This window comes from Lolium rigidum, chromosome 7 (assembly GCF_022539505.1).
Source record: "Lolium rigidum isolate FL_2022 chromosome 7, APGP_CSIRO_Lrig_0.1, whole genome shotgun sequence".
Lineage (NCBI taxonomy): Eukaryota > Viridiplantae > Streptophyta > Magnoliopsida > Poales > Poaceae > Lolium > Lolium rigidum.
The window spans coordinates 134,958,231-134,985,854 of record NC_061514.1 but is presented as its reverse complement, the minus strand read 5'-3'; the positions used below and the strand labels follow the sequence as shown (position 1 = coordinate 134,985,854).

Sequence of the window (27,624 nt, the reverse complement as noted above, 5' to 3'; positions counted from 1 at the left end):
GCTTCGTGACTTCGAACAACGACTTGTATTTGGGGGCGACTACACAGAAGAAGTTCAGAGTTCTATCTTTCAGGGTGAAAATCCAAGATCTGACCTGACAATGTTCTTATTGAAGACATTGTTTTGAGAGAGAGAACTTTCTTCAGGGTGAAAACCTAAGATCTGTGATCGGGCGGCGACAGCGTTTTTGCACTATTTTTTTCTTGGAGGCGTCGCTTATGGAGATGCTGATCTTCTGGTGTTGTCTTGGTGGTGTGAGTGTTGCTATTTAGAGTTTTCGATCTCTTGTAGCGAGACTTTTCTTTTTGTAATTCTTCTATTTTTTTGGTTGTGTGTATCCTTTATGCCATTAGAGCATGATGTTGTTACAGGGGATGGGTGTAATTGGTATCTACCCGATATTAATATATGCTCTTTATCGAAAAATGGTACAGAAGTCTAATTAGAAAAACGTTGCTGGTTGCACTCGCTCAATTTTTTTAAAAAAGTACTGGCCTGTACGCCCTCTTATCACTTCAGATTAATTTTGACACGATGCTGATGACTTGGTCAGCATGGTACTCAAGTCTAATTAGAAAAACGTTGCTGGTTGACTCGTTCAAATTAAAAAAAAAAAGGTACTGGCCTGTACGCCCTCTTATCACTTCAGATTAATTTTGACTTGATCTCTCAAGCATGAGATTGAAGACTTTTTCATACTGGCTTGGCTTCGAAGTCATCAGCATCGTGATTAATAATAATTTCACAACAGGAGGAATCTTCCACCATGCCACCACATCTATAAAAAACAAATATACTTGTTTCAGAAGAAAAAAATCTTGCATTTGCTAGTGAAAGAGCTAGACGGTGACCTCTGTGGCCAAGAAGATACCATGTGATTATATAATTCTTGGCAGTGGTGTTACAGTTCTGAGGTTGAACAAACCATGGCTTGTGCTACTCTCCTACTTGCGCTCTTCATACTGGTACAGCTCTACTCACTAGCCACATCTACTTCACATGGCCATGGTAACACCACAGCTTCTTTCTGCCACCCGGACCAGGTCGCAGCACTTCTCCAACTAAAACAGTCCTTCATCTTCGACTACTCCACCAACACCCTGCCGTCGTGGCAACCAGGTACCGACTGCTGCCTCTGGGAGGGTGTGGGTTGCGATGATGGTGTATCTGGCGGTGGCCATGTCACCGTTCTTGACCTCGGTGGCCATGGCCTCTACAGCTACGGCTTCCATGCTGCACTTTTCGACCTCACCTCCCTACACTACCTCGACCTCAGCATGAACGATTTCGGCGGATCTCACATCCCAATAGCTGGTTTCGAGAGGCTACCAAAGCTAACTCACCTCAACCTTTCTTGCTCAAAATTGTACGGTCAGATTCCAATAACCATCGGCAAACTCACGAGCCTGGTATCATTGGATCTTTCTTCAGTGTACAGTATTACTCCCACCAACGAAATCACGAATATATATGCTATCTTGGATGGCTACAACAATCTGCTGCTACGAGAGCCCAGCTTTGGGACCTTAGTGGCAAACCTCACCAATCTGAAGGAACTCTACCTTGACGGAGTGGACATATCTAGTAGTGAAGAGTGGTGCAGTGGTCTAGGCAAAGCTGTTCCTCATCTTCAGGTTCTAAGCATGGTAAACTGCAAACTCTATGGTCCAATCCACCCCTCCCTGTCAAGTCTCCGATCACTTACCGTGATCAACCTCAAGTTTAATTGGATTTCTGGTACCGTTCCTGAATTCTTGTCGGAGTTTCTCAATTTAAGTATTCTTCAACTCGCCAATAACAACTTCAGTGGTTGGTTTCCTCAGAAAATATTTCAACTCAAGAACATAAGAGTGCTTGATGTGTCAGGCAACGAGCAGCTCGCTGGAAATATATCCAAATTTCCATCTGGGGCTTCTTTAGAGATTTTGAATCTATGGTATACTAATTTCTCTAGTATCAAGCTGAGCTCATTTAGCAACCTCCTATCTCTGAGGGAGCTAGGTTTTACTGGAAATTCAATTTCAATGGAGCCAACTGATTTATTGTTCAACAAGCCTGAGTCCTTGCAAAACTTGCAGCTCTCTTTTGATAAATTTTCAGGGGAGTTAGGGCCATTTTTCTCATGGATTAGAACCCTTAAGAACTTGACAAGCTTGCAACTCTATTATTGCTATTCGTCCAAGATAATGCCGCCTGTGATTGGCAATCTTACCAACCTGACAAGTTTGGTAATCTCTTACTGTGGCTTCCTTGGGCAGATACCATCATCAATTGGTAACCTCGACAAGTTGACATCCTTGAAAATCTCTGATTGTGCCTTCTCTGGGACAATACCACATTCAATTGGCAATCTCAAGAAACTAAGAAGCTTGGACATATCTTACAATCACTTATCAGGTCCTATTACAACAGATATTGGACAGCTCAGCGAATTGACAGAATTAATATTAAAGGGTAGCAGGTTTTCTGGCAGCATACCAAGTACTATTGTGAACTTAAGTCAACTGGTTTATCTGGATCTTTCGGAGAATGACCTAAGAGGTAAGATTCAATCCATAAATCTATTACTTACAAAATAAATAGAAGAATGCAAAACGAAAATTAACCATGCATCTCTTTTCCATGAATAATAACTGTAACATTTGCTCCTAACAGAAAACCAAGCGCTGACCTAAACAGCAGCGTACAGTTAAGTTCCCCTTTAGCCACGTTTAATATTTTCTCATACAAGATGGTAGACCTTGGGGAAGGACGAGTACCAATGAAAGATAGGATCAAACTCTTATGAGAAGCTATGTTAACTTTTTTAGTATAAATAAATATATATATCAACATATTGCTATCAAATGACACTCAGCACCAACATTAGAATCCCTGAGCAAGCCATGCACTCTTACTAGCATAAAGAATAAAAAACATTGAAGGAGCAAAATTGTAAAGTTTGTGCAAGCTACTATTATTACAGCGTCTCTAGCAGCTCCCGTAAACCGGGCCAAAACTGTAAAAGTCCGTCGGGTTTACAATTTTGGCTCAGTTTCGGCCGTAAATCAGAGCATGTATCCCCGTCCCAGCCCGAAAATGATTAATAGGGGCCGTGAAGTACACCGCTCGAACCCTACATATACATATCAGGATGTAAATGGTCCGCCCGCTGGTCTATGCGGTCGTAACCGCTTCGGCCGTATCACGATTAAATAGGTTTTGCGGCAGCCGTGTAATATTTCTGGCGGATTTATGTGGTTAGATGGCGCCGCGACGCCGCTACGTATTTTATCGCGTCACACTCGAGATTCGCGTGCTCATTGGCTCTTCTTGCTCCGCTGCAACTTGTTGGAAGAGAGCCGATAAACATCTTCCAAATATTTCTACAACTTTGTATCACTAATATAAGTTTTCTTGTGTACTGCACATATTTTTTTCTAAGGATTCTTTTTTCGTTGGACAGGCATGAAAAACAGAAATAATATTAAATAACACAAATCTTCCAAATTAGAATTGAGGCCTGCATTCTGATACAAGGTCATGACCAACGCATTGAACTGACATACACATCAGCGGTATGAACTGATAAAAGATACGACAGATTATTTCGGACCCTTCTTTAACAAAGAAAAAATAGAACAAGTACACATAATCTTGTCCAACAACTTAAGCACAATCTGTGAGGCAGGCATATCGATACATTGCATTGCTGCAGGCAAAACAAAAAGAGCATCCAGTAGAGATAACCTCTAGAAACAACAAACTGTGAGCATTTCAGAGTTCTTCTTCAAATGTGTGAAGTAACAGCAACAGAAAATTAGGATGTGCCATAATTCCCAAAAGATGCATCAATCTGGCACGAAGACACTGGGGTTGAGATGAATATACCACCCTTTTAGCAGCTGAGATCAACTTGACATGAATCTACATCTTGAAGTGCAACCAGGGAGCAGCATCAGCAGATGAACAGGAGCCTTCCAAACATCTTATTAAAATAAAGGGAAATGCACCTGAAATTTTGAGTCATGCTAAATATAACTTCTCTGTATGTAAATCAGATAGACTGTATAATATATAAGAATAAAAGGGAACCCAAAAGTAATACATGTCTAGGCTAGTCACTCGAGCAGCCCAAGGCTAGAACATAGGTAAACATGGAATATCTTCATTATGTTCATATTTGACACCTAAAATAATATGAATGGTTAATTATATTAGACCTAAACAGTCAATCACATTGCAGATAGATAAATAGCTTTACTTCTTACCATTGCGCATACTTGCAGTTATACCTAAAACAAACTCAATCAAAGTGAAACCAGGCAATGAAAACTGTTAAAATATAGCCAACCCAAATCAGTATGCATATGTGAATCTCTCAGTTTACAAGGTGCAGTGTGAAGCTGCCTATACTCATGTTTGTATGTATGTTTACATTGAACATAAGTTTCTTATTGACTACTTGTCTGAACATAGATAAGTTGACATTAGGACCTGCTATCATCGACATATTGCCTGGACTGAACCAAACGCTTAGGCAGACAGCTTAACCTCCAAACCGAAAGTAAGTTTTTGTAGAACCTACTTTTACAGATAGACAGCTCAGGCAGACTACTTGTCTGAACATAGATAAGTTGGCTCTACAAGGCCTGATCAAAAGTAAAAAATGACACACATTTGCCTGACCAAAAGAAACAGGGCAGGTTTGATAACTTAGATCAAATAAAGATAAACTGAGCAGCAGAGAACAGATCAACTACACCTTCTATCTCTGAATGAAAACATGGCAAAAACAGCTGCATAAAAAGTAAAAATATTACAGAGACTATGAAAGAGTACAGAGACTATAAACAGCATGCAAACCTACAACACTTTGTACCAGTTGTTCCATCTTCCATGAGCATCCATTTTGAGTAGGTTAACCGCAAAAGTATATAAGGCTAGTGGTAGTAACCTTACCTATATGGTTACAAATGTTTGCTTCCATTTGTGGGAAGTATCCTATCTGTACCAGTTGTTCCATCTTCCATGAGCATCCATTTGGGCCGAATTTCGCGGGCGGCGTATGTGGGATCGCGAAACGCCGCTGCCACTTACATCCTGAATATACAAGCCGATGAGGTGGAAACGGGCTGAAACCTTATTTCCACTCCGCCGCAACCTTATTTCCACTCCACCGCATCGACCACTCAGCCGCCGCCCTAGTGTACCTCCGGCGAGGAATTACTCCGCATCCACCAGTGCACAAGCATGTTTCGCCGCGGTAGTCCGACAGGGGGGGGGGGGGGAATTGGATCCAGCAGCACCTCGCCGCGTCCCGACGGAATCTCCCACGCCCGCTCCGCCGAGTAGCACGCCGCGTGGGTCCACTCCTAGGGCGCTAAGAAGCCGCCGAGCGGAAGTGGACCAACGTCGGCTTGACTCTGCCGCCGTCGCTCGCCGCGTACTCTAGGTCGTCTTCCTCCTCAAGCAACCGTTGTCGCTCCTCCACTCCCTCCGGGGAGGATTGGGTGGCCGAAGAGCAGTAAGCGCCCCCGGTTAAGGTCTTCGACGAGGCGGACTTCGTCGACAACGACAAAACCGAGGAGCTATGCCACGTCTCGGCGCGGGAGGCGGTAGAGGCGAAGCAGCACGAGGAGGAAGACACGCATTGGGCTGTCTACCAGGTCCACGAGTACAAGGAGTTCCAGCAGGAGGCCACCATGCTCCGCGTCAAGATTGAGCGCGTCGAGCTTGAGTAGGATTCCCTCACATCAAGTCCGCCGCAGCACCCACGGGCCTTGGTGAGGTGTCCCGGGGCCGATTTTTTGTAAAGTAGGTCAGCGGCCACGTAGATTTAGGTTTAATCGTGCTGATTTTGCGATAAAACTCAATGGACAACATGTCCAACCTTGTAAATAACATTACGAATAAGGGCTGAAGTTTTTTTTTGAAGAATATGACTTGTAATATACTCCCTCTGTTCCATTTTATAGTGCCTATAGTTTTTTGGCACGGAAATTAGCGCAAGAGTATTTTTTACAGAAGACCCCTAGCTAAACGATTTGAGATCAACGTAAAATTTGGAAAATCTATATCCTCCTAACGTACCATAATAAATTTGGGAGCTGAACGATTTGGGAGCTGAACGGGAAGGGGGTAATTGAAAAAAAACTAAGCTACAACCTTATATTCTGAAACAAATGCCAAAAATCTATAGGCACTATAGAAAGGTATTATATAATGGATATCATGATTATTCAGCTTGCCATATACCAAAATAACTAAAAAATGTAACTATTTCATTGATTTTAGTTTTTAATAGAGACAACATTTTAATCGCATTGCATAAGAATGATTATTGCTCAAAATTGTTTAACATTGCATTCTCAATATATTTTGGGGTATGTTGCACAGAATAATCTACAATGCACAGAGTTATGGAATTATAATATCTAGCAAATATCCAAAATTTACAAATGGTTTTAAGATTGAAAAGCAAAGCATTTTGCTATTTTACTAAAACTCCACAATGCATCCACTAACACTTCTTTCTGGGGGTGTCTAAGAACGTTAAAGAGCATATATATTATGATTTTTGGAAAAAACAATTGAGAGAAAATTGAAAATGTATTTGGCAATTGATTAAAAAAATCTCAAAGATTCTTACCAAGTTAACCAATAATTTATTGTCTGTTCTTATATTCTGCTTTTAGACAGTGTGAAGATATTCCTGATTAAAAAACAACTACACACATATTGTTCTTTTGTTCCTTCTAAGCATACTATTATACTACAGAAGGATGAACTCTTAGGGGTGAAAGAGATATACAATAAAATTCCACGGCATAGTCACTCTAATTCGTGACACTGCTTAACACATGTGGCCTTTGAAAAGTTCTCAACCTTCAATTATCACTTTTGGGATTCATACTTTCTGCAAAATATGCATTTTGCAAGTCTTCACTATAATATTTACTCTATTTGCAGGAGATATTCCAAAAGGTCTATTTGCTTTACCGGCGATGTTACAGTTGGACCTTTCATTAAACCAACTTTCTGGACCAATACAAGAGTTTGATGCACTATATTCCTGCATGAAAGTTGTTGATTTGAGTGAAAATAAAATTAGTGGACAGATTCCTGCATCAATCTTTCAAGTCACAAGTTTGCTTGACCTGGATCTTCACTCAAATAACTTAACAGGTTCAGTACAACTGAGTTCACTTTCAAAGTTAAGAAAACTTGTTAGCTTGGATCTCTCAAACAATAGGTTATCCGTCATGGATGGCAAAGGCAGAAAAACCACAGTACCCTTACTTCCTGAACTCATGGAATTAGGACTTGCGTCTTGCAACATGAAAACAATTCCTAGATTCCTGATGAATCTGAATCATATCGTAATTTTGGACCTTTCAAGCAACAAAATAAGTGGGACTATACCCAAATGGATATGGGAGACGTGGGATGATAGCCTTACAAGTGTAAATCTATCACACAACATATTCACAGATATACAACTGACTTCATATGTTCTCCCCAACAGTCATTTGGATTCTCTGGATCTCAGTTTCAATAGACTTCAGGGCCATATCCCAATGCCAAACATGCTGCAAACAGTTGGAAATTTACCTCAGGTTTTGGATTATTCAAACAATAGATTCTCTTCTGTTATGCCAAACTTCACTGTTTATCTTAGCCAAACTGCATATCTCAAATTGTCAAAAAATAAGCTAACTGGGCCTATACCTCATTCAATCTGCAACTCACGCAACCTTGAAGTCCTTGACCTGTCATACAACCACTTCAGTGGACTGATACCATCATGTCTGATAGAACATGGTCACCTGAGTATATTAAATTTGAGGGAGAATCAGTTTGAAGGAACATTTCCTTATAATGTTAGTGAGCACTGTAACCTTCAAACAATAGATTTACATGGCAATAAGATTCAAGGGCAGCTTCCTAGGTCTCTTTCCAACTGCGCTGACCTGGAGATTCTTGACATTGGAAACAATCAGATTGTTGATACTTTCCCATCTTGGCTGAGTAGGCTTTCTAATCTACATGTCCTTGTTTTAAGATCCAACCGGTTTTATGGCTCACTTCTTCATCTTTCTAGAGATAGCAAATTTGAAGAATATTTCCCAAAGTTAAAAATCATTGATATAGCCTCAAACAACTTCTCTGGCAATTTGGATCAACGATGCTTCGAGAGGTTGACATCTATGATGGAAAAGTTCGATGACACAGGAAGTATTTCACGTCATTATATTTCATACAGAGATGTGTACTACCAAAACATTGTTGCAATCACAAACAAAGGGCATTATATGACATTTGGAAAATTCTTGACTACCTTAACCGCAATTGACTTCTCAAATAATGCATTAGATGGTGACATTCCTGAAACAATTGGAATGCTAGTGTCACTACATACATTGAGCATGTCACGTAATGCATTTACGGGCAGGATTCCACCAAAAATTGGTGAGATGCGTCAGTTGGAATCACTGGACCTGTCCTGGAACAAGCTTTCTGGAGGGATTCCATCAGAGCTAACAAATTTAACATTTCTTGCCACCTTGAACTTGTGCGAAAACAAGCTGGATGGAAGTATACCACAGTCACATCAGTTTGCGACATTTGAGAACTCTTCGTATGAAGGGAATACAGGGCTCTGTGGACCGCCTCTGTCCAAACCATGTGGCAGTTCGAGTAATACAAATGAGACACACGTGAACATATCTGAAGATCATGTCGATTTTATTTTGTTTCTGTTTATTGGGGTGGGCTTTGGCATTGGATTCGCAGCAGGTCTTTTGATGAAATGGGGTCAAATCGGCAAATGGTTTCGGATTGTGTGAACATGGTCTGAAGGCACAGGACTGGCTGTCGGTACAGTTATGCTATTATTGGAGGGAGCTATAAGTTGTAATATGCTGCCCTATAGGCTCATACTTATATCTTAACATCTATATTCAATCACCTCTGTATTTTCATGTAATGTAATGTTGTCTGAAGACACAACACGGACTGCCAGTACAGTTATGCTATTGCCGGAGGTGGCTATAAGTTGTAATATACGACCCTGTGCGAGCTCATACTTCTATCTTATCATCTGTCATAATTTGTGTGTTCTCATGTTTTATATAATGTTGTCAGCACATTGTATGCTTATACAGAAGCAATTGCTGAATTGCTAGTGCTAATTGCTACAATCAATTAGAAGGGAGATGCCCCGAATACACAGTGACATCATGGCATGGTATATCACTGGATGCACGAGTCCTTTTGGTACCTGAAACAGATATTGGTTGAGCTGGTCATCACATCAAGGAGTGCTCCTAGCGCTTCAACGAACTGCCAGAGTTCATCCACATCCGCTTCCTCATCCCCTTCCAGAACAGCTAGCAGAACACATCGGCAGAAATTAAATTAATCGGCCAAAATTGATTAACCGAGTTGCAGCTATAGCCATCTCGTGCTTAAGATGAAATTGATAGAGGATCGATGAGAAGGGATGAGACATATGTACCCGTTGGAAGCAACGGCGAGCTCCGGCGAAGGGGCCACCGTATTTGGCCCAGAAATCCTAGCAGTCGCGAGGGCCCTCGAGAAGGCTGGAAGTGCTGCGGCTGTCGAACCCGTTGCCCGTTTGCGGTCGACGGCGACGACCGACGTGGGGCCCACTGTGAGAATCTTCTGTGTTAGCCGTAGAAAACAACTAGAGTAGTAGTTTTAAATGGGCACTGTCCTAGACTCCTAGCTAGATATCAACCCAAAACCAAGTTTTTTTTTCTCCATTACCCACCTGGCCACCTTTTAACTAGAGCCACGTTTGAACCAAAAAAAATTATTGTGTGCAATCCTTTCCACCAAAATTCTCATCGGATTGGTAAAATCCACCATCACCCATATATTTGCATCTTAGTATTGGCAGCTAAGGTCCTTAGCCCCACTTTCCAGTTTGTAAATCAATTTATGTAGCAAGCAAATGTTTCTAACACTTTTTCGATAAAGAGCATATATAATATTGTAAAGATACCAATTACACCTAGTCTCTACAACAATATCACGCCCTAATGACATAAAGAATGCACACAACCAAAAAAGAAGAGAAGAATTAAAAACGAAAAGTCCCCACATAGAGATCGAAAACTTGAAAAAACAACACTGACACTACCAAGACAACACCAGAAGACCAGTTTCTCCATAAGCAACGTCTCCGAGAAGTAAACAGTGCACAAACACTGTCATCGCCCGATCATAGATCTTAGGTTTTCACCCTGAAGAAAGTCCTCACTCACAAAACAATGCCTTCAACAAGAACATTATCAGGCACAACCAATTAAGGCCAGACCTTGGATTTTCACCCTGAAAGATAGAACTCTGAACTTCTCCTATGTAGTCGCCCCCACATACAAGTCGTTGTTTGAAGTCACGAAGCACCAAGACAATTCCACCTCACCACCAAGATCCGATCACCATTGCTCTTCCACCGATCTCGGCTTTCATAACCTTCTCTGCCAGCACCATGGAAAGAAAACGAGCTCCATGATATTAACAGTCAGCAGAGTTTCGAAGCGCACCCTTTGAAACCAAAGGGTCAAATAAAAAAACATGGGTGCGCAGGACCGAAAACATCCAATCCAGCAATCTTCATGCATTGATCGCATACTAAATTTCGCCCGCAGGGCCTTCCGGAACACGACAATCCAGCCAGCCTGGTGGGAAGAAGCTTCGACCGATCTTCACTTGGCGCGAGAGAAATCCGAGGACCACCACCATTATTCGCAAGACTAGCACCCCTCGCCGACGGTCAACTACCAACCATATCGGAAGACATGGAGAGGGCGGTCCAAGCACGGCCCGACGGTGTGGCAAGGACCAACACCGGAACCGCACCCGCCCGGACTTACCAAATCCGGATCTTGGCCGAAACTCTAGATCGGTTCGAGGCGGCGCAGAGCACCACCGCGCGGACGGGCGCCAGCGGCGCACCACCCTTTCCTTGTTGCCGGTCCGGTGGAGGCGCTCTGGCCCTGGCCACGCCCAGCCGCACCGCCCATGGCCCTCCGTCGCCGCCCATCAACTCCCTTGAACAGGCCGAGAAAACCACCTCCCCTGCATAGGTAGGAATGTTGTCCAGACATGCATCAATCAAGACAGACCTAGCTCCTGAAGATGCCTGAGCATTAAAGCCCTTATCCAGTCTTTTATCAATTTTCTTAGCCACAAAATCCAGCTTTTTACCTAAAAATAAATATGTATTGACGTATTTATTCAATTCGATTCCCGGGTGCGTATGCTCCCTCTACCAAAAAAACATATTTTGGAATATCAAAAAAAATAACAAAACTTTTTAAATGTACATCTTCATAATATATGTTCATTCGTCAATTTTCACGAAAAAACAATATTTTTATGGTCTATGTAAAAAAGAGAAAACTTATCTTGTGAAAAATATTATTTTTAGCACTGAGTTTTGTCTTTTTTACACACGTCACATGACAAGTCAAATTTTTACGTAACAACTTTGTAAGCGTGTAGCACAAGAAGATGTACATGTGAATTTTTTGTTTCAATTTTTTTGAAATACAAAATATATGTACGATGTATTTCAAAATAGATGGAGCATATGCTCCCATGTTCCAAAACACCACTCCTTATTGACGGAAATATATATGTTTGCGAGTTGGAGGTAGGTTCAGCAAAGTGCTACTTCATTCAGGCATGGGTTAGCCTTATGTGACGTGCTTTGTTGCTGCAGGGTCTATATAGAGGAAAATAATACTGACATAGTCACCTTAAACCCGCTAGATGTTGATAATCTGTTTTATTTTTGAGCTTCAATCTGGAGATGGGAGCAGTCATTCTTAACGTTAGTGCGCCACACGAATAAAAGTAGGAAGAGTGTTCCCTCACGACTACACATTATTAACTATATCAAGGCTAACCCTTTCTGCCGCAAGGAGATTACTTTGGGTACTGTTGATGATCCCGTTTCCACCAATTAGGCTTTCGCACGATTGCTTTTTCCCCTGTTCACCCGCTGATAGTCCTGGATATGTGGGAGTTCCTTTCCCTTTTTTCTCACGTGAAAAAATCAGATCTGACCGGCTTCTTCCAGTATTACTGCTTATAATTTCCGGTTGCCCCTCCCTTCTTTACACGTTTCTCTCTCTTCTATCCTCACGATCTCCGGTTTTCCGGTTTACAACGTGGGACGGTCAAAGCGGCGCGGAGGAGCCCACATCTGGAGCAGCCATCGATCTACACGTCTCCACCGCTTCAATTCACCATGCCCAGAAAAAATAGGAATTGACTGCTCTCCTCCTTTCCAACGCCACCGCCCACATCCTTCCCGGCGCTCTCCTATCCCTGCCTGGCCTTCTCTCTGCCGCTGGCGCCATGGAGGAGAAGGTCGGACCCCTCCTCTCCTTCCCAAGGGGACTAGCGGCACGGAGTAGCATCGATCACCCTCTCCGCGCGCCGCCATCACAATAATGGAGGGTGTCGTCCGAATATGTCCCGTAACGGCCTTCGGCACCGTCCTGTAGATGCACACAGCGGCGAGCCGGACCTCTCACCGTCGTTCGGCTTCCGCTGGAAGACCAGCTGTTTGCAGTGATGCGCGACCAGATCTCGCAGCGCTGCCCTAGATCCTTCTGGATTGCGAGCTGTGCGGTGATGGGATTAGTGGTGATGGACCTCGCTGGCTCTGGATGCTCCATGGTCGGATGAAGAGGGAAAGCTTCCAAGGCGGTGTAGCGGGAGGCTCATAGAAATATACCAGCAGTATCATGTTGTTTACCGATTGATTGATGTTGTAGGTTGCCATGCTGCTGTTGATGCCATGGTCGGGAGGCATTCTTCAGTGGTTCCATCTTCTGCTTTGCATGCTCCATCTCTGCTTGGAGGATGTATGTCTGCTGCTTCCATTGGTACTTCTGATGGAGAGTTGTTGGGTCATTTTCTGGTGGATTGTTTTCCTCTTCTGCATGGAATGTGAGTCAGCTGGTAGTCTTGCTGGTGCTATCAAAAGCGAAACATGACATGGTTATGAAGAACTTGCATCATTTTATTTTATCATCATGGCTTACCTTTGGTGAATCTGATCTGGGAGCTTCATGGTGCCAACAATTTAGCACTGCCGCTTATTCCTTATGAGAGAGGGATTCAGTTATTATCTTGGAAGCTCTGCTTGCACCGAAAGAAATGGGAAATCTAATATTAGCTGTCTTGATATTTGGATCGGCGATTTCATATTTTACTTTGTGAAAGATTAATGTTTTTTCAGTCCAACATGTCTTCAACTGTGATAACTCCTGTGATATTTTCCATGTTCCTCTTTTAGAGGAGGCCTGCGATGCTCCTATTCTACTATTTCCGATAAAGCCTTCGTCTCGGAAAACTTCAGGTTTTAGCATCCCGAAGGTATTATAAAGTTCTCCCATAAGTTTTCATTTGCTATGAAAATCATACAGTCAACTAAACCGTTGTTGTTCTAGCTTTTACTTATTGATAGGCTTACATGAGGCCTGCTGCAGCGTTAGAATATTTCTTTAGAAGATAATAGATGTGGATTTTGCAACAACTCACAATTAAGACACGAGATTATTTATTTTTCCAATACATGTTTGGTTGGACATGCTGGAAATGTCTTTGTTTAGGTTTCGCAACTGCAGATTCTATTCATACTATTATTTGATATATGTTGGCGGCACGTTTCATATGGTTATCATCATACATAGGCTGTTAGGTTCGGATAACTTATAGACATGTATTATGGCCTATTGCTTTATATGCGGTGTGCAAATCATTTGTTAAGATACTAGCTAGCTTATAGAGGGAGTGGTGTTTTGAAACATGGGAGCATATGCTCCCTCTATTTTCAATTTCATCTTACACATATTTTGAATTTCAAAAAAATTGAAACGAAAAATTCGCACGTACATATTCACGTGCTACACACTCACAAAGTTGTTTCATAAAAAATGGACTTGCCATGTGAAGTGTGTAAAAAAGAGAAAACTCAGTCCTAAAAATAATGCTTTTTACAAGATAAAATTTCTCTTTTTTACATAGACCACAAAAAATATTGATTTTTCGTGAAACTTGACGAATGCACATATATTATGGAGATGTACATGTAGAATTTTTTGTAAAATTTTTTCGACAACTCGAAATATAATTTTTTGGTATAGGGAGCATACGCACCCGGGAGCCGAATTGAATTTCCGGCTTATAGATAATTTTCTTTTATGAGTTCAGTATAATCTTTATAAGGTTATCGTCATACAAAGGTTCAGTGTTGTGAGAATCATTTCTCCTTTAAGAGTGTGTTCTCACAACTTTCTCTGAAGACATACTTCGTGAATCTTCATTTTGAGAGTCCAATGGTCAGCGGAGTGAGACAGATAATTAAAACCATTGCGGTTATTCAAACTATTATGTTTGCTTTAAAGATGAAGGTTAGCAAGTTACTCCCATATGCTCAGAATTTATGTTCTCTCATTACCTTTTCCGAGTGCATTATAAATTTGTTTGAAGTTTTGGTAAAAATTGATCTGATCTATCCACACGAGATTTTGATTCATTTGCTTGGTCATGATGGCTCTGGTATGATGCTACGATGTGGATTCTTGAACACTGAAGACCTCATGGCATGCGCGAGCAGTAAAGATAACCCTATGCACTGGTTTAAATTGATCATTGTTGCGGTGGTTTGTTTGCTCAATCAGTTCACACTTGATCTCCACACTTATCTTGCATGAAACTTAAGAAAATAGAAATGCAGGCTGCTCCAGTAAAAGATGTCTCACCTCGATCTCAACGGAATGCTCTTTTGCATCTTCCACGGATCTTGGAGAACAAGGACCACGAATATAATGTGTATGAATTGGGGTTCACTGTCGTTGACCAACTGGTATCTCCTGAACATTCAGTTTCTTCATCCTCCATGCTGACCTACACATGAGATTCATGCAGTTAGCTTACCCATCTCATTCAATTATCTGCCGATATTTACTCAACCTTCAGATGATGAAATCTATGAAAATATATTTCATCTAAGCGTCCGGATTTTTAGTTTCACTGTTCATCTTCATATGGAACGCCTAAAATTAGACATGTTCATCTTCTTTTTACTAGCTGACATTACATATTCCTTTTTCGGTTTATTGTGCCAGTGATTATTTACAATAAACGTGTACTTAGACTTAGTTGATATTGCAGGGCAACGCAATAGAAAGGCTCCCTGCTAGCCAACCAAATAGATCAATTCAGAGAGAAGCTAAAAGATATCTACAGGCTCCAACCTTTCATGGTTGTTGGTCCCTAGAAAAAAATACATAACAGCAAACCACCCCATAGAATCAGTATTGACTCAGAATACAAAGGTTATCGAGGTTGCGCGGCAGCCTGAAAACTTCCCCCTATATGCATACGATACAAAGTCATTTGATGCTATTCTGCCACGCACAGGAAACAATGTGCTCTTATCAGGTTTCCATAAAAAACAGACTACTTATTACAACCTGTATTACCTACCTCTCATGCTCATTCAGTTCTCTCCTTTACTGTCAATTTTAGATATCGTTGGAGTAGTGACCAGGTTAACTTAAAATACTAGACCGTTGAAGCGCTTGGGCAGAAGTTCAGGTGCTTTTATCCTTTTCATCCTTTCAGAAACCACACTGTCTTTTTATTTTATTTTCAGAACGGATCAGTGTTATTGATTAGCTAATAATGGGAATATCAATGAATGAGTGCAAATCCTGATGGTTCCTCAGAACAACCAGACGGCAGTATGTATGTATAGTCATAAATGATGGAACTGATTAAACGAGTAAAAGAGAAAGAAGAATCACCGGTTCTTCATGCAAGTGCCATGCTATGAAAAAAGAGTGCCAGGTTTCTTTATTGTACTTTCTACCTAGGCTCTGCTGTGGTAAATTTTATAAATTTCTCACCATTCTGTTCTTTATTAGTATGAACTAATAGAAGTTAATTGTTTAGATTTTACTACAGGAGCAGATATACAACCAGGAATCTAACTCTGAAAGTTAGCACAGTGCTCAGGGAGCTGAGCTTTAGGTATCTACATATAACAACAACAAGTGTTGACTGCTCAGACTACTATCCACAGTTGCTGCAGATATCGACGCAACTTAGCATACGTGTATGCATATAACAACAGTAGCTGTTGGATGTTCAAACTACCGCCTATGGCTGCTGCAGCCATGAATGCAGCTCATTTGGCGCACATCATATTAGTATATGCTTGCTATTGCCATCTGGTTCTGTGAGATGGCACCGTCAATAGCTTTTCTGTGTGTATTTATACAGCTCTTCAAGTAGCTGTTGGATGTTCAAACTACCGCCTATGGCTGCTGCGGCCATGAATGCAGCTCATTTGGCGCACATCATATTAGTATATGCTTGCTATTGCCATCTGGTTCTGTGAGATGGCACCGTCAATAGCTTTTCTGTGTGTATTTATACAGCTCTTCACAAATTTAATGAGTATGTTAAAGGCTATCTTTTGTTTCCCCTATCTCTATATGACCTCTAATTTCTGTGATAAGTCGATGTGATAAAGGGTTATAGCGTCCATCTATTTTCTTTTTAGTTTTGCTTCTTCGGTTACAACTTATTTGGGCAGGCAGAAAAGGAAAAACATGATCTGCTATGCAACCAGAAAGTAATACTGAAGAAAGCAGGAACTTCATGAAACTAATAAAGGCCTAATATGAAAAAATTAGTTCAAATGGTTCAGAAAAGAGGAACATACCAGGTCGTAGCACATCACCTCAATTCGTTTTCCAGTTATTTTTGTGTACGGTCTACTAGCTTAAATCAGCTTACATGCCTTTTTATTCCATGCCATCGTTTTCCACTGAGCACCTCCTTTCTACCTCTTACCTAGAGGCTCAGTGACAAAATCAGTGCTCCCAAAGAGATAGATCTTGATCAGAAACAAAATCCTATCGCTGCATGTTCCAGCAGAATGAAGCTTCAGTTGATTTGAACAAACAAAAAGAACAAATCTGAGCATGCTGCAAGATCTAAAGACAGAGCACTCAGAGCATGCTTACCTATTTAGATAACGCATAGGAATAAGATTGAACATCAGTGCCCCTGGAATGACGGACATACTGCAAACACCCCGGCAGCCCTGGCACCAACACGTCCTCCGCGTCTGCGACCTTGCTCACCGCATCCGCCTGATGCGTCCCACGCGGACGGGTGTAGCACGGCCAGGGATACGCATGCAGAGATGACCGGGAAGAGGATAAGCCAGACCCGATGTCGCCGCGTCACCGGCGACCCCGCGACGCACTTCTGCCCGCTCAGTCCCTTCATACCCCTTCCGGCTGCCAGCTCCTCTCCCCTCCCGGTCAAAAAAAGCTCATAACAGCAAAATCCAGTGGCGCAGCGCAGGTGGCTAAGATTGGAAACGCAATCCGGCGTAGCCTCCCGGACCGATCTGCTTGCTTTCCATGTTGACTGCAAGCGGACGTGATCAAGTTTGCTCAGCATTTCACAAGCTCTAACCTTGCTAACTTTTCCCCTTCGAAGCACCTTCTGGAGAAGAAGACAGATGTAGGTGACAGCCTGACAGCTACTCTCCACCGATCAACTCACCCACGCAAACCACCTTTTTTTATTTAGAAGCACTGCCTCCTATCTGTTGTTCTCTTTACATCGGACAGCAGCCCACCAGTAATACTAAGTTACGGCCTAGATGGGCCGTAAAGTGGTCCGGCTCATGTCTTCAAATTACATACTTAATATGCCTGTAACTCTGAATTTTTCTGAATAAAAGGCATATGAGTTTCTCAAAAAAAAACATACTTAATTGCACAATTCTGAAAAAAAAAGAACTTCTACCTTTTTTTGACAGACAAAAAACATTTACCTGTTCCTGTTCCAGCCATAGATTACACATGTTTGTTTAGCAAATTTTGAAAAAAAATCTACAGCACCCATTTGCTCACTCTTGGCATTCATATTTTTTCCTTCGAAATATCTTCTCTTAATAATACTACCATATACGGTGTGAATCTGAATTTGCAAATTATCTACAAAAGCAGGTGTACATATTAACAAAAGTAAAACAGCCTAATGATACAGCAGATGATGCCACAATGACACAGCAGACGGTGCGGAAATTCAATTCGGCTCCCGGGTGCACATGCTCCCTCTACCAACAAAACATATTTCAAAGTGTGGAAAATTTTTGAAAAAAAATTCTACATGTACATCTTCATAATATATGTGTGTGCGCCAAGTTTCACGAAAAAATAATATTTTTTGTGACCTATGTAAAAAAGATAAAACTTATCCTGTGAAAAGCATTGTTTTAAGCACTGAATTTTGTCTTTTTTTACACACGTCACATGATAAGTTTATTTTTTATGAAACGACTTTGTGAGCGCGTAGCACATGAATATGTACGTGAGAATTTTTTGTTTCAATTTTTTTGAAATTTAAAATATATGTAAGATGCATTTTAAAATATAGGGAGCATATGCTCCCATGTTCCAAAACACCACTCCCCAGACGGTGCCACTGAATTCGGCCGTATGTCTCCTTTTCCATATTCTCCAAGTCCATCTATTTATTGCTATCATTTTGGATCTCCTTTTTACACCTTCAGTTTTACACGGACAGTCATTAATAAGATTGGGCTTACATATATTCTTCAGATCCATACAAAAATATATAGACTAAGCAAGAAACAATGCCACAACACTACAAGGCACAAGTTCAGTTTGCTAAATAGCAACACCTCGAGGAGGATGCCCTTACAAATCCCCGCATTCTTCTGCCAGCCCCAACACAAATCTGCCCGCTGCTCGCGTGGATCCTATTGCAAAGATTCATCCTCCTAGGAAGAAGCCAGTGGTAGGTGACAGCAGCTTCATCCACTCTTTTTTTCGCTGAAGCAACGCACAGGCCACTCACTGACTCTCCCCTCCGCCGGCTTCCTTATTTCGAACACCAGCAGCCCATCAGCAGTGCCACATTACAATCTAAATGGGCCTTGCAAAGTTCATGTAGATTCGCACTCCCGGCAGCGGACTCCTCGCCACTCGGCCAATCCTTTGCCGAGCCCAGGCCATTCCAGGCGAGGCGTTCATCCCTTAGACAGGCGGTCTTAATCGACATCGCGTCAGCATCCCTTACTGATGTTGCCATGGATTTCGCAAATTTCCTAACCATGGCGACAAAATAGTTTGTTATGTTCTCTGCTTAATTTCCCATTTATTATGTGGGTACATATTTTACCTTCAAAATAAATTCTAACATGTATTGATACACTATATACCTTAGTTTTGTCTTCTCTGTCGAAGTTCAGCTCAGATGGTAATACCGGCATATCCAAATTGACAAGTGAACTCCACCAAATTAATTTCAGCAAGCTTTATGAAACCTGATCGGTTATCTCATACAAGAAGTAAGTAGATTCCACAGAAAGATCAATAAGGTATAATATGCCATCAACGGATATTATTTATGACTCCTAAAGTCTTATGTCATGTAGTCAAACAATCACTTATACCGGCCAGCCCCATCTAGCCTCCCCTCTCAAACTATTCAACAACCCACCAGCATGCATGCAGTTGCTGTCAAACACAAACTACACCTCCCACACCCTAGACAGCACGGGCGCGGCGTGCGCCGCGCCGCAAACTTCCTAGTTACAATAAAAGTAGGAGGAGCTTTCCCTAGTCAAAGCAAAATCTTGGAATACTCGTACGTCTTATTCATTGGAATAGAGCAGTGCAACATTCAACTTAATCATACCAAGTTTTAACCGTGAATTTTGATTTTTTAAATTAAACCCGAAATCAGTTTCTTCATGTTTTGATTACAATCAGCAAAATCTACATCATTTGACTAAATTGATTACTGTTTTCAATTCCTAAAAAATACGTCTCTGACTCACAAAACGGAAATCTCATCTAAATACGATGAAAATTTTACTCGCAACGTCCAAGTTTCATCTAACAAATGAAAGAAGAAAAAGAGTATAATTTGTCTGCACCAACCGACTAGAATGACAGGCAGATCAGCAATTGCCACTAAGTTGTCTTCAGTAACTTGTCCTGAATTTCGTGCGCCGTGATGATTTTCCAATCTGTTAGTGTGACGGACCTCTATACTTTGCAACACTTTGTGCTTTTCCTATGTATTTTCTGCATGAGAAGTGCTTCAGTTCAGAGTACGGAAATCTTACAATCCGACTACCATTGACGCCAACAGCGACTGTCTGTTTTGTCAGCAGAGCGCATAATGTTATGGGTAAAACTAAAAATATTACGAACGGGGGAAATGTTTCTCTCTTGGCTATACGTTGTTAGATAGAATATAAAACCTCTCTTTACTTTTTAGCAAAAAGTTTCACGCTTTGCGCATGACTCAAACTCAGGTTGGGCAGGTTCAACCCCTTGAACTTCAGCTACTGAGCTAGGGCTCAGTTCTCGTCATGGGTAAAACCATGAAGGAAGCCATCTAAGTTAGCCCAGTACTGAAGAATTTTCTGCGTTTGTCCATGAAGACCCGTTGTTATATTTTTTTCTTGCTGCCGTGGCTCCGTTTTCCGGTTTTTGACATATAATTTCATAGTTCTAGTAATTGCAAATAAAAGTGAGCTTCAGAATGCGTTTGTACAGGAAGGTTGTGTTTGCGTGAAGTGAAAAAGAGTAAATTCCTGTTTTTACCTATTAGTTTAATAATTTTGGCGCTATCCTATTTTGAAATTTTTCATGCTAATTAAACCATTTAGTAAAAGTTGTGCTAATTTTTACCCCATGAAATTTGGTTGCATTCGACAGGTTGGTTCCGGTTCCAGGTGACATGGCACCTGGACTGGTTTTCTTCTCAGCCTGGTCTTTAATATCTTAAGTACTTTGTATGTGTGCTCTGTTTTAACCTACTCCTATGTAAAACTTATGTGATCTCTACTAATTTGAAGCAGGGCCTTTTCTCTGTGTTTTATCAAAAATTGGTACACGAGACACTAGAAGCAAGGGGTTCTAATGGCATTGTCGTTTATCGACGTTTGAGTCACAAGTAAAGTTAATATCACTATTAAAAACGCCTAATACTTTGAGCGTGAAAACACTCGGTTGCGGCCTTCAGGGGAATACATTCATGCAACATCTATTGAACTCTGGAGCGGAGTAGCTTTAAAAATGAACATTTGGCTAGAAGAAGTTCACTGTCGACTACGCTGCCAACCACCTCAACCATCTGAAAAAATCCCAGTACATGGTATTAATTTTTGGCTTTGATCTCCGCTGAACCAAGGGTACAAGCACATTCAATCACCACGCAATGTAACCGGAATTGATCCTTGTCAAAGAAATAACGCATGGGCTTAGTTTCCGACGCCTCCCAATCCTAGGTCTTGCCCTCGGGAAGAAGGCTGCATGGAAGGTGCTCGCTCGCGCTACCACTCGCGCATCGCCGCATACATACACTTCTCCGGCCCTCTGTTTTTCACTTTGTCGGCTCTTCACATCTGCTTCTTCTTTTAAAATGGTTACCGTCCGTGCAATCATGCAGCTGCAGCAGATGTACATAACTCAAAATCTTTATAAGTAGTAAGTACATGTCTGTGTTGACACTCTGTACTTCCGCGTTTTTGTTTTCCAGTCCAGTCAAAATAAAATGCACACAAGAGAGTTTTCTCTACTACTTAAAAAGACTAAAGTGGTTCCTTATTCTGCCTTCCCAATACGTTTCGTCGTTGCTTCGTCGTTCCTTTGGTTGTCGCGCTTCCTCGTCCGTCGTCCACATGGGCCAGGCCCAACTCACGACCCCTTCCAAGTGAAGACCTTCCGTCGCCCACCGCCGCCGCCTCCTACCGCACACACCTCGCCGGCGATGGCCATCGGCTCCGTTGGATTCCCAACGTTCCCTGTATCCACCATGCACCCGCTGTCCGCGTCTGCGTAGGCCCTAGCTCTGGTTCAATTTCAGGTAGGATGGTTTGGTCTGGTCTGGTTGCTGGGGTGGGACGGAGGCCTGATTTTGATCCCTCTCTGCAGCATCCAGATCCGACGCCATGGAGGACGACGCCACCTCTGTCCATCACCCAACCACCACATCGGATAGAGGGTGAGGAGTTCGAGGACGAGGCGACGAGGATTTGCGCCGGCGACCTAGGCCACGAGGACCGCGACCCCCCCACTTCTACCATCCTCCCAGCAGTAGGTCGCAACAATGCTCCTCACGGCACGGCCAACCAGCCCATCGATGTTGTCTCGAACATCCGCTGGTACGCTGTGCCCCTATCCGTCCGCATCGCCACCGACGAGGAGGATTGTTGCGACCTGAGCCTAATCCACCTGGTTCGGCCGTCAATCTCTACTTCCTGTTGGTCCTCCTCCTCCCCCGCCTGTTGCACCCTGTGGGACCCGATGTGGATGATGTCCGCCACCATGTCATGCTCGGCTGCCTCAGTCGGAGACTAAGAAAGCTACGGTGGCCCTCCACTTTTCCTCCGGCAACCATGCACTGTGATGATGTTCTGTTCCACCTCGCCTCCCCTGCCATGTGGACTGCCTCCTTGATTCCCAGGTACTGCCCCATCTGCTCTCTTTCCATAGTTATGTGGTAATATGTTTGTAGTTTAGTTGATGATTGATGCGCATAGAAGGGTAAGAGGAGTCAAGGAGAAAATGAAGTCATTGCATAGAGCTTCATAACGATTTCCAACTGGTCTGTTGCATCTTCTCTGCAGTTTCCGATGTTTCATGTCTGAATAGCCTATGATTTCTATAGCTGTTTATTGCTGATTTCTTTACTGATTTAAGCTAACAATTCTCATGATATTTGTGATTCAGCAGGACCTATCTTTTCCACATACTTTCTATGTTTCATGAGATTTGGCGATTCAGTTATAAGCCTGGTACTTTGAAAAATGCACAGAACAGCCATGGTGATGTGCCATTTTGGTTTATTGAGGTGCTCAACAAACTTCAGTTGCGTTTATAGAATTTCTGTATGCACTGTTTTCTTCTCCTTTAGTTGTAGCTCCTTCTTAGCCTACTGTACGATCTACTCTAGGTGTGCTTCTATTTTCCACTGGCCTTTTTAGTTTGAGCTGGTACATGTTGTTCTTGTGGTTGGTCGTTTGCTCTTTGCGATCTGTGCGTGCTTCAGGTGTGGAGCCTTCACTTGATATAGCTAGAGATAGAAACTTTCTCCTGCGAGTTCTGAATCAGTATTTCCATAATTCCATCTGTATGTGGTGCCAAAGATACCCATTTTGTTTAACTTGATGTTAGTTTCACGTGCAGATGGTACCAAAAATTACACTACAGTTTATCAATGTCGGTTTTTATGAGACATGACATTTTATATCAGTACTCAACATGATGTCAAGACCTGTAGCATTATTTGTTAGTGTCGTGTGCTTTACATTTTTATCTTCCATGTTGGGTCTGATGAATTGATTCCAAGGCCATCAGGCTAGGTATGCATGGCCTGAGAGGCCAGGGTACTACGTAGGTTAACTAAATTATATTGCAATGTGCATAGATTGCATTAGTAGCATCAACTTTAATAAAATTGTTTCTACGTATGGTATCATAGATATCATATTTGGTTGCTTCCTTCTCCCGAGTTAGATGGAGGCTAGGATTTTAGTTGACGATGGATAATACATGAAATTTGATGGATAAATAGTTCTCCCACTGTGTTGTTAAAAGAACATCCCCATTTATAACAAACAAAAGGCTAAATAGTAGATTGCAACTCATTTTATTTACTTATTCATTTTCCTTGACCTGTGTTCTGAAACATGTTCGTACATTTTTCTGAAACCTATTCAATGAAATGTGTAGGCTGAGTTATGCACTTTCTCCATGGTCACGTACGAATCAGTTTATTAGAGTGATGTGTCACCAACTTTTAGTGATATTTTGCAATGAGCTTATTAAAATTAGTTTAGTTTTTGTTTGTAGCAAATAGAACTTCTGCTTTGTTCCAGCTAAACTGTTTGCCTGTTGCAGAATTTCATGCAGTGGATGGCATGTCACCACGTTCTTCTCTCCTGGACCCTTTGTCCTTGGGCTGCAAGCTCCTGCGACACGGATGTCGCCTTCAGGCTTCACAGGAAGCACAACAAAAGGAAAGATGGTTTTTAGAAAAACAGGGGGGCCAAATTTCCCCCAGCCCCATTTTATTGGAAATGAAGCCAGGGTAAAACAGTGTACCATGCGAGTAAGTTCAGAATGTAAACTCCTAGCTAATTAACTACACTACTTATTACAACTTCTACCCAGGATTACCCAACATTCCAGATGGTTTCGATTTGATTATTTCATCAACCACTTAAACAAGATGTGTGGAGATGTCACCAAGGTCATCTTCTCTGCACACCCTGAGCAGCACCAACACGTCAAGTATGCCTAGACAAAGGGCAGTCGCACTGGTTGGGTGCAGATTTTACAAGTGTCTGGGATTCTTGCTCTTCTCACAGGTTGTACGCCATGCAGCTTGTGGAATAGTGGTTAGTGAACCCTGCCTACTTTTTCTAATGCACCGTAGGATTGTACATAGCCAGAGCTAATTACTATTACATATATGTGATGTGTTTATGTTCGTATCCTACACTTATGAGGGTTTTTTCAATTATTTCTTTTTTCAGCGAGTGGTTTGACATAAATAATTTCTTTTTTCAGTCAAGTCTCATAGTAGTGCTACTCCATATATGAAAACTTCAGTCTCCTAATCGCACATACCATGCTGTCCGATGCGTTTCCAAGCCTGCGATGCAGCAGTGCAAGCAACAAGCATGGTCTCTGTGAGTTTTCTATAGAAGGTTTCTGGATTTTCTTATTGGGCAAGATTCTATGAACATCTATATACCAACTGTTAATAAGTCTTAATGTTACCACCCCCTTGATTTGCACTCGTTTGTGACATTTGTTCGCTTAATTGATGTACAGGGCATTGAGTTGGAGCACACTGATGCTGCACTTAAATGTTCTATGCACTCAGTCAACTATGCAACTTTCCTTTTTATAAAGTGAGCTTGGCATATATCACTGACATATTCTATGGGTTTGATCACTGGTTTGACTGGATCCAATGATTCTATTTATTTCTTGTAGGTTGGTGGACTGAGTGAAGCAACAGATAGGCACAAGAAGAAGAGGTGCAATACCTTTCATTTGATAGTGGTTTAACTTTTTTCCTCGTGAGGCATGGGAACTTAGAACCTCTAAATTAAATGTGGTCGTTTATGCTTTTGCAACACCTCTCTAATTTCCTATCATGCTAAAAAAATGCTATCTGCCAAAACAGTTAATATTCTTCCTGAAGGCAATCTAATACGAAAGCTGATACACATTGGAAGTAGTAGTCTGAAGGAATCAAAAGTTACTATTGGGCAAGAAAAGGTAGCCAGCGATTTACAAAGGTTCTTGGCATGCCTGAAATTTATGCGGCTACCAAAAGTATAAAGAACAATATAAGCTGCTAGGAATTAGTGGCGGCAATTTTTCTCCTTTTATAGATGGTGTGTCTTGTTCTTCGTTTCTAGGTTCCTAGGATGTTATATGAGCTATTTTGTCCCTTGTAGCATGTCTCCCTCAAAGCCGCTGCTCCCTGAATTGATGAGAATTTTTAAACCATCATGTTGCACGCAATCATATTGTTACTTTAATCTATCAGTGTTCCATGGAAATCAAAATCAGCAGTCTTATGTACAGGAGAAGGAACCTATCACCCTAGGCAAGCTGGGTAAAATATAATCTTCTTGTGCTATTCTCTGTGTTGTTTCCAATGATAATGGTTCAGCTTGACAAACTATATTTGTTACTAGAAATGATTATTACCTACAACATTGGTCTGCATTAGCTGAAATTTATTCGTGCCAGTGAAAGGGTGATTTTTTTTGGTTGACTTAGCTTTTGTGAACTCCTTTTTATTTCTTACATTTCTAGGTGAATATGATGGAAATGCTTTAGAGATAGGTAGCCAATGCAAACTGGAGTATGATGGCGCCTAGCTAGAACACCCAAGCACATTTCATCAACATCAGTGTACGTTTGATGAACTTATATGCTCAAGACCATATAAGCATATCCATATGAGACTGAGTCTGAACTCACAGAAGCTTAGCAACTCTCCTTCTATGCTTAGCAAGTCGCATATTATTACATTGAAGCGGGTACTACCTTCTGTTGCTCTGGGTTTTTTAAAATATTTGCAATGATACTTCCCTCTTTTATGATTCATTCATCCATTTTGATCCAGTGATTAGGTTTTAAGTTGCGTGATGTGGTTGATGTGGATGCAGGATTAAATGAAACTCTCAGGTTGCCAAAAAAAAAAGAGAAGGTTCTCCTCCATGTTTGAGAGGTGGATAATGGATCTTCATTAATTTTTTGGTATCATTATTCTAATTTGTTGTTGTGATTTTTTTTTCATGGCAGATTGACCATGATGGCATCATCCATAAGGCGCCAGACTGCAACTTTTTCTTGCCTGAGAAAATGCAGAGCCGCTGATGTAAAATCCAGGGATGGTGTTGGTGCATGCCGAGGACGCTGGTGTCGCCTTTGTTTTTCTGGCATATGCTTGTGTCAATGTGAATAATCTCTTATTTCTTTTCTTCAATATTTATAATATGATATAATCATTTTAGGGTATAAGAGGCAGACCTTGCTCGGACTTGGTAGAGCAAACATCTTCTAAATATACACGTAGATCTTTTCTCCAAGTGATGTACAGTTTTATTATGATTTTCCTTAAACAAATTATAGTAATAATATGGGGTACTCCCTTTTAATTCATCCCTATATTGTTTTATTTACGTCAGTGATCACTTGTGGCTCATATTTATTTTGTTTAATATGACTAATGTAACATAGTACTTTTGGGTGTGTGAGATCTAATTCATGTTTGACTTGGGATTCTTGTACAATGAAACACCACCAAATTATTGTCTGTACAACAGTAAACACCAATACACCATTCTCGCATGCCGACCTTGGATGTCACCGTTTGCTTCTAAATAATTTTCTTTTTTTTGTTCTGTAAATTAAATAGCCAAAATTAGACAAGCAATCGTGTGTGTGAGTGTGTCTGATTTTTTTCTCTCCTGAGATATCATGGTTTTGAAATAACTTTTTCTCATTACTTTATGTAGTTTACTGAAATATAACACTTTAAGAGGAAAAATCGGGCTGCTTCTCCATGACGGAGTGCATGCTGCTCTTAGAAAACCTTGTGCTGCTCCATTGAGGAGGTCTCCAACGGTTTCTTTCACATCACCAGGCGCCCAAGTCGGCGGCGGAGGAGAGTGGATTCGCGTCCGTGATAGCAACTACTTCGGCATGGGTGAGGGCTTCGCTGCGGCCACCGCTGTGGACGTGTTTGATGTGGGAGTGGGAAGCTGATTGGAGGATGAGGATGCTGGCGTGTTTGTCGACACGGGCGATAGGTGCGCCGAGGGCTCAGGTCCATGGGAGCTTCCTAAGCTCCGGTAGCATACTGGATAACAACAACGGATGCACGTCTGGTGATTTTGTAGATTCCTCGGATGGTTCTGTAACGAATGGTGGTAATTAGGGAGATGTGGTTGTTGGTGCAGAGGTTGTCGACAGTGTAGTTATCGAGCTTCCCATTGGT

General features: G+C 41.7%; 1 protein-coding gene and 2 long non-coding RNA genes across 16 annotated transcripts; 2 read left to right on the top strand and 1 right to left on the bottom strand.

Annotated features, from left to right (window-relative positions):
* Positions 1–926: 926 nt before the first annotated feature.
* Positions 927–9,056, top strand: LOC124678912 (receptor-like protein 35). Its single transcript, XM_047214768.1, has 2 exons — positions 927–2,541; positions 6,952–9,056. The coding sequence occupies exons 1-2, from the start codon at positions 927–929 to the stop codon at positions 8,826–8,828; spliced, it is 3,492 nt and encodes a 1,163-aa protein (XP_047070724.1). The 3' UTR covers positions 8,829–9,056.
* Positions 3,561–5,232, bottom strand: LOC124678913. The gene is made up of 2 exons (XR_006994686.1): positions 4,942–5,232; positions 3,561–3,992 (listed from the first exon to the last, which is right to left on the bottom strand). It is a non-coding gene; the product is annotated as an uncharacterized LOC124678913 (long non-coding RNA).
* A 12,735-nt stretch (positions 9,057–21,791) lies between the features above and the next one.
* LOC124675584 lies at positions 21,792–26,786 on the top strand. Of its 14 annotated transcripts, none has more exons than XR_006993336.1 (7): positions 21,792–21,960; positions 22,029–22,560; positions 22,830–22,947; positions 23,997–24,496; positions 24,669–25,015; positions 25,101–26,352; positions 26,427–26,786. It is a non-coding gene; the product is annotated as an uncharacterized LOC124675584 (long non-coding RNA). The 14 variants fall into 14 exon arrangements; XR_006993326.1 differs by having other exon boundaries at positions 22,827–22,947; XR_006993335.1 differs by having other exon boundaries at positions 22,029–22,701.
* Positions 26,787–27,624: the final 838 nt, after the last annotated feature.